This window comes from Asparagus officinalis, chromosome 7 (genome assembly GCF_001876935.1).
Source record: "Asparagus officinalis chromosome 7, Aspof.V1, whole genome shotgun sequence".
Classification (NCBI taxonomy): domain Eukaryota; kingdom Viridiplantae; phylum Streptophyta; class Magnoliopsida; order Asparagales; family Asparagaceae; genus Asparagus; species Asparagus officinalis.
In genome coordinates, this window is record NC_033800.1 from 7,889,224 (window position 1) to 7,897,452 (window position 8,229).

At 43.4% G+C, this 8,229-nt stretch overlaps 1 protein-coding gene across 1 annotated transcript; it reads left to right on the forward strand.

Annotated features, from left to right (window-relative positions):
- LOC109846644 lies at positions 38 to 1,814 on the forward strand. The gene is made up of 3 exons (XM_020415890.1): positions 38 to 477; positions 643 to 1,320; positions 1,500 to 1,814. Exons 1-3 carry the CDS (start codon positions 85 to 87, stop codon positions 1,812 to 1,814), a joined length of 1,386 nt encoding a protein of 461 aa, XP_020271479.1. The 5' UTR covers positions 38 to 84.

Below are 8,229 nucleotides of genomic sequence, written 5' to 3' on the forward strand. Positions count from 1 at the left end.
TGGACCAGAATGACTCGATATGTGTTGAACCGTTGGGGGCGAGAGTTAGCAGAACTAGGGTTGGAAGTCCCGATCCGTGCCAGCATGCATGGTCTGCAAATTAGTGTAGGTCATTTCCTCCGTCTGTTCGAGATCTATAATCCTGACACTAATACGTTCTTCACCAAGAACGGGGAGCTCGGGTTAGCATTGTACGAAATGATGAAGGTGTCTGGCTTGCCCATAGGTGATGTTCCATATCAAGAGTTCTTCCCAACCACCAGTCAGCTTAATAAGATGAAGGATCGGTCATCTGTGACCCACGAGACTTTATGGGAGCTGACTTGTCATTATCATATAGCTATGGCTGAGATGGAAACCAAAGCTAGGAAGAAATCTCCCCAGGTCAGCTTAAAGCAATTCGCCGATTATCTGTTCAAAAACCTGGAGGATCGATCGGGAGAGGTATGTGGATTATCTCCTTTGAGCCCGGGTGACATCAATCGGCTGTTGGAGAAAACAAACGCACAATCTTACACTTCTCATTCAGAAGATGGGTTTTCGCACGGAACTAAATTCCGCTCTTATTTGTTTCAAGCTGGTGTTCCGATTCGCCCCACTACTCTGCTGGCTGGCTTTCTGGCTCCTTTGAGCCCGGGTGACATCAATCGGCTGTTGGAGAAAACAAACGCACAATCTTACACTTCTCATTCAGAAGATGGGTTTTCGCACGGAACTAAATTCCGCTCTTATTTGTTTCAAGCTGGTGTTCCGATTCGCCCCACTACTCTGCTGGCTGGCTTTCTGGCCATATGGTTGAAGAGATGTGTAGTTCCTCACCAGTCATCCGACGCTATGCCAATGGAAGTGTTGTATCCAGCCGTCCAGTTAGCCACAGGTCGCAGATTATCCTTGCTTCCTGCTATGGTGGCGGCTATTCACAGTGGGTTACGGCAGTTAGTTTCCGCATTCACGCAAGAGAAAAAGAAACCCTCTGCCAGTATATCTGTTCCGAAACTAGAATTACCCTACACTTATTTGATGACATGGTTGGTTCTGCACCGGCCAGATTTAATGGAAGCTCCTGAGACGGTGGATCCTAGTCTTCCTCTTTTACAGACCCTTGAGGGTTGCAAATGGATCAACCATCGATGGCCGGACATAACGAGGCAGTTCAAAATTCATAAGTGTTGGGAATTCTTCCCTTGCTTCCCTCGGTTCTCCGGCACTTACAACACAACTTTATTGGATGCTGAAGACCCGAGGCAGAACCGTACTGTTCTAGATGTCGGATGTTTCAGATGGCTGATGAATATCCGACCTGGATATCTGTTGTTCAGGGTAAGGGACGTTTGCCACATTAAGCCCTATCTTCCATGTCGATTTGCCCGTCAATTCGGCTATGACCAAATTTATATCGGCAACCCGAATCGTCACCTTAGCTTTTGAGGTGCACTTATTGATGGGGCGAGAGCTTGGTTTTGGGCTGCACAAATGTTGAATTCGATCTCCCTTTAGAGGCGCCGCCTCTACGGATGACCTTCCTCTTTTGTAAGTGGTTGATTGCCGCTAATATCGTCACTCGACGTGGGAGAGTATCGGACTCAGAGGAAGAGGCAGCTCCGCAGCAAGCGACAGAGGCGACTCATGAGGCTATGGTGTCGACTCGAGGAAAAGAGGCTGCTGAATCCTCGAGAAAAGGAAAGGAACCGGTTCTTCCAGCTGGTAGTGAAGAGGAATTTGATAGTGAGGAAACAGAGACTTCTGAAGACCTTCTGTCGCTCCGGCCCAACCACAAGCTGCTCCGAAAAAATGGGGAGAGAGAGTCGTCATGACCTATCCTAATCGGATGACGGTAGACGTTCTCAGTGGAGACGAAGAGGATGAAGAGGATACAGTGCCTCTTACTCGTAGGCAAAGATATCAATCTTCCACTCAGGCTCAAACTCAGATTCCTCCCGGAACTGAATTACGTACAAAACGTCGTCATGAAGGTTCTGAAGTACGTCCACTGAAGAGACAGAAAAAAGCCGTTTCTAAACCACGTGTTCATCTCCCCGCTTTAGAGGAAACGTCTGCACGTAGCGCTTCTTCAGAAGAACAAGGTAACAATTCATTTTTATTGCTTTCACGCTTCTTAACGCTCGAACTCATTCTATTTTCAATTTCTGTAGGGAGTCAAGAAGAAGGAGAATTGCCAGCTGATGCTATTTCTCCCGGAGGTATGGAGACTGAGGAGACCAGCTTCGTCCAGCAAATGCAGGATGCTCTGAAAGAAGTATCAACTGATGTTCCACCAATTTCTGACATCGATCCCTCGGCTGCGGATACAGGTACTGATCTTTCTCCTCTTGGAAGAGAAATCCGAGAAATGAATGAATCAGACCTTGTGCCTCCTTTAATGACTTGTGCGCTTGGTCTCCTTTTAGTTAAACTAAAAGAAGCAGGTACAAGTGGTGGAGCTCTCGAATCCGTCCCGACCAACGAAGGTAAAATTAATCTTTGTCTTGAGCAAATTCGTTTAAATTTACGTGTCATTTACGATTCAACACGTTCTGTAGATACCATAATGAAAGAATCTGTTGGAGGAGAGGCCACGCATGCAACAGGGGTCGAGGAATTCAATGAGCATCACCTCGATTTTGACCTCTCTGAAGGCAGCCATCAGTATATCTCTGATTTATTATCGGGGAAAACTCCTGGTGCGGCCACAGAATCCAACGTTGGAGTCGGTTCAACAGAAGCAGGTCCTTCTGAGAGTAAGACTTTGGTTTTGTGAACTCCATACATACATACATATGTGTTTTAACTTGATTGATCATATAAGTGTTTGAATTATAGGACCAGCTGCTGGAGCTGATACTACCATAATCACTGGAACGTCTGATCGATCGGAGGGTAGTGAACTCGTGCCATGGGCAGGAACTGAGGTTTATTTGCAATCATCAGTTCTTGAACCTCAACCTTCTACTCCTATAGACCCCATGATGATAGAAATCACCGTCACTCCCCAAATTAGCCCGATCGCAACAAAAGCGAGACCAACTGAAGAAGTTGGTACGTCGGCTGATGTTGTGCCTAGAGCTGGTAAGTTTCACCCATAATTTGTTTCGAATTTACGATCAACATTCCATCATACTTATTGTGGTTCTTTTGCTTGCAGAATATTCTCCCAAGGAGCCTCTCAACTTAGACCCAAAGTTCTCTGCGGTTGAGATTAAAAAATCTTTGACGTAGTTAGTGCGTCAAAAGCTACCATTCCTGAACCGACTTTGGCTGCTCAGGAGGCCGAACTACCCCCATTGGGTGAACAAGATCGTGCTGAAGGCTCTTCTGTTCAACTTGGTATGCTTCCACTCATCGTTATGCATGCACGCATATATTTTGTACTAACATATTTGTTTTCATATCAGCTCCTTCCTCAACATTATCAAATCACATTCAAGCTTTGTTAACAGACGAGGATCCTGATAAGGCTGGCATTTGCTCTGATCTCCACGACTTCATCTCCTTTTTGAATTCTATGGTCGATCGTATTCTCTCCAAAGGATCGCACTTTGAGAATTTTAAGAGACCTCTTGACCGTTATATATCAGGGATCAGAGAGGAAGGATATAACGAGTTAGCCGATTCGATCAACGCTTATATGGTCGACTTGAAGCAACATGTTGAACTTCTGAAAGGTCTTCAAACCGAAAGCGTACCTTCCTATATTGCTTCTCGTATGGACTCCAAGTTACAAGCGTGGCGTGATTCTCAAAAATCAGCTAATCTCGAACTCCAAAAGCTAAGAGCCCACAGTACTCAACTTAGGGTGAGTGTTGGCAGAAAAACACATGCCAAGGTTAATCTGCGCCAGGACTTAGAGTCGAACCAAGCGGAGATAGCCCGCTTAGAAGAGCAACTTGTAAATGCCAAGGATGCTCGTGAAATCCTGGAGTCTGAGTTGACAAAAGTAACTCAAGCTGAAGAAGACCTGTTTCAGCAACTGAATACTCAGGATGAGATACTTGCTGAAAAGGAGCGGGAGGTCGCCGAACTTCAGAATGTTGACGAAGAAGCCTTCAAAGTTAAATTGGCAACTGAGCTTGAACAAGCTCGTGCGTCAGAGCTTTTACAGCTTGAAGATCAGATTCGTCAATATAAACTCTTGTAATTGGAGGACATATATTTTTTTTGTAGTTTTGTTTGAACACTTTTGGTCAATATATTGAATCCTTTTGCTCATTGAGGTTTTATTATGATTACTCATTCTTGTTTTAGAATAAATAACCATAATACTTATAGAATTTTTAGCAAATCCTCAGCCATCAACGGATTTGATATGTCTTTACCGATTACCGTTTGAGTCGGGCTAGTATGTGAATCATCTAGGTCCGTTTCACATATAACGTTGTGCTAAAAGAATTAAACTCTTTTAGACTTTGAACTACAATGTTGAATATGTAGGCTACATGTGTCAGATGTAGGCTTATCTCTGATAAGGGATAGAGATAACATCCTCCATGTGTGAACGACATGGATTTTAAAGTGTGAGTAGGTTGCGTTTCCTATATAGGACAACGAACCCGAAATCGGAGAGGAAGAATTTTATATTCTATCTCCTGGTCTCTTGTTTGTTGGTAGAGATAAACCCAGAATTGGAGAGGAAGAATTTTATATTCTATCTCCTGGTCTCTTGTTTGTTGGTAGAGATGAACCCAAAATTGGAGAGGAAGAATTTTATATTCTATCTCCTGATCTCTTGTTTGTTGGTAGAGATAAACCCAGAATTGGAGAGGAAGAATTTTATATTTTATCTCTTGGTGCAAAGGGAAACTCAAAGTGGGATCTCCACTTAGAGAATCTGGATTGGTTTGAATAATCCTAACTGTCATAAGGTTTGATTAGTCAATTCAAAAGTGGACCTTTCGTTCGCAAAATGAATCGAAAGGAGATTTTGGTTGTGGTCCTAACTGTAGTAAGGTTTGACCAAGTGGGAGTTTTTGAGACGATCCTAACTGTAGGAAGGTTTGATCGTTTAGTTTGTGGACCTCTCGTTCATTGAAGGAATCGAGAGGGGATTTTGGTTCTGGTCCTAACTATTTAAAGGTTTGACCGGGTGAAGAATTGGAGTAGGGTGCAAATAACAATGAGTTCGTTGATTTGCACAAACTACTCGGTGAGGAATTTTGATTTCAAACATAAGAATTTGACACAAAATAATTTGTTGACTGATACGGACTGATGACTATTGGTTGATCCGATCAGTGAGGGTTTCATGGTGTGAGATTACAAATCATCGAATCTCCTCTTCCATGATCATGTTATCGGATTTTGTGAGGAAAGATTAACTGTCATTAAATCTCATCTCAACAAGAATTTTTTGTGAGGAAAGATTAACTGTCATTAAATCTCATCTCAACAAGAATAATAAGGAGATCTTAATCATTTTTATAACAATTAAGAATAGATTATTCACATGATCAGTCTTCATTTAGAATAATCAACTGATATCGGGTTATCCTGAAATATCCTATACAGGATTCTCTATGAACTTCTCGTTTTACATAGGTTATCCTGAACGTATTATGGATAATACTTTTTCAGGAACTTCCTATTTATTGGCATCATTAATTTGTTGCCATCCTGAGTAATCAGGCGATAAGCACCGTTTGAATAGACTGTCTCTATCACGAACGGTCCTTCCCATTTAGGTTCAAATTTACCTTTCTTCTTAGAAGTGAGAATCATAGGTCTTCGGACGGCGAGGACCAAATCTCCTTCTTTAAAACTTCGTTGTCGGACCTTTTTGTCAAAAGCCCGGGAAATTCTAGCTTGATAAAACTCGATCTGTTGTTGAGCTTCCAAGCGTTTCTCATCTAACATCTCTAATTCCTCGAGACGTTTCTGATGATGTTCTTCCGTCGTCATTCCCGTTGTAAGAGCGATACGGAGGGAAGAAATCTGTATTTCCAATGGAAGGACGGCTTCACACCTATATGTTAAGGCATACGGGGTGGTTCCGGTTGGCGTACGGACGGTGGTACGATAAGCCCAGAGAGCTTCGCCGAGTTTATCGTCCCAATCTCGTTTATTGGTTTTCACCAATTTTGCCAGAATTTTGATGATAGTCTTGTTAAAAGCTTCGGCCAATCCATTAGTTGTAGGATTATAAGCAGTCGATGAAACGTCCTTAATCCCGAATTTACTGCAGAACTTGATAAATGCGTTGCTGACGAATTGAGGTCCATTATCGTGCACTATTCGCCTCGGAACACCGTATCGATATATGATATGGTGTTTGATAAATTCGATCACATCACTCGTCTTCACCTCTCGAAGTGGAACTGCTTCTGCCCATTTCAAGAAGTAATCAGTGATTGCTAGAATAAAACGGTCTCCTTTGACCGAAGATGAAAAAATAGGACCCACGATATCCATTCCCCATGTCTCGAACGGCCACGATGTTACCGAAGGATGTAGATGTTCAGGAGGTATGTGCATATAATTTGCATGTAATTGACACGCTTGACATCGTCGGGTGTAGTCAACCGCATCCTTTACCATAGTCGGCCAATAACGCAGAGTTTAGGACCGGGTTGATGTGCACCGCACGTCCCCTCATGCGCCTCTTTGAGTGCTTGTTCTGCTTCCTTATTAGATAGACAACGGAGTAATAGACCGTCGTACGACCGTCGGTACAACATTTGTGATTCAGCGTTGTAGTAAAATCTCGGTGCTCTCCGCCGAATCGAATCCCTTTCTTTTACGTCTTCCGGTAAGATACTGTGTAAGACATAATTAATAATAGGGAAGCGCCAATCTCGAACTTCAGGTTCAACTCCTGTTGAATTGGCAACCGAATCGTAGATAGGGACGATAAGTTGATGAGTTCTCACTATAATTAATTGTTCTGTCTCGGGAGGCTGAGCCAGAGATACCGACAATGCCGCCAATGCGTCTGCGTATGTATTTTGGAGACGCGGAACGTACTCGATGAAAAATTCTTCAAACGAGCTTGCCACCTCAATGGCCACCTGGTGGTATGGAATCAGGTCTTGATTTCTGACTTCATACTCTCCTCGAATCTGATTAACTACCAGTTGAGAATCTCCAAAAGCTTCAAGGTATTCGACCCCCAGTTCTTTGGCAAAATTGAGTCCAATTATCAGTGTGTTGTACTCGGCTACGTTATTGGAGCATGGTTCGGTCAACGAATACGCTCTAGGTAGGACATGCTTTCCCGGGGATACTAAAACGACCCCCACTCCTGAGGAGATTTTAGAACATCCGGGTGCGCTCGCTACATTGGTTGATCAGGAAGCCCCATCGAAGTACAATTGCCACACTTGTTGATGTGAGGTGGTATTAACTTCGTGAGTTTCATCTGGCAAATCGTCGTACAATTCGACTACATCCTTCATAGGGTTTTCCGCCAGAAGATCGCAAATAGCTCGTCCTTTAACTGATTTTTGTTGCTTGAAGTACAAGTCATATTGCGACAAGAGTAAAGCCCATCTGGCTAAACGCCAATTCATGGAGGCCGGTTGGGTCATGAATACTCGGACGGGATTTATGTTGGAAATGACATATATTGTCTGTCCAACTAAATAGTGTCGCATTTTCTGAATCGCGAATACCAAGGCGAGACATTCCTTCTCAATCATCGGATAACGAGACTCAGCTCCTACCAATGTACGACTCAGATAATACACAGCTTGTTCGTGACCGTTATCATCATCTTGTGCAAGTAATGCACTTAACGAATGACTCGTCGCTTTGACATAAATCAAAAACGGTCTGCCTGATTTCGGTGCAACGAGAATAGGTGGATTCGCCAGATATTTCTTAATATCTTCGAATGCCTTTTGGTATGCTTCATCCCAAACGAACGACACGCCTTTCTTTGCAAGTTTGGAGAATGGTTGACATTTTCCAGACAGATTTGATATAAACCGACGGATATATGCCAATCGACCTTGCAACCCCCCGAGTTCTTTAAGATTCCTCGGTGGTTGTAGCTCATGTATTGCTTTCACCTTGTCGGGATCAATGTGAATACCTTTTGTAGTGACGACGAATCCAAGAAATTTGCCGCTCGACATTCCCAGGAATGATTTAGTCGGGTTCATTTTCAGCTGATGAGTTCTCATTGATGTGGTCGTTTTTATCGCGACTTTTAACGACCAGGTCATCAACGTAACATTCGACGGTCTTCCGGAGGTGCTCTTGAAAGATCTTCGTCATTGCTCATTGGTATGTAGCACC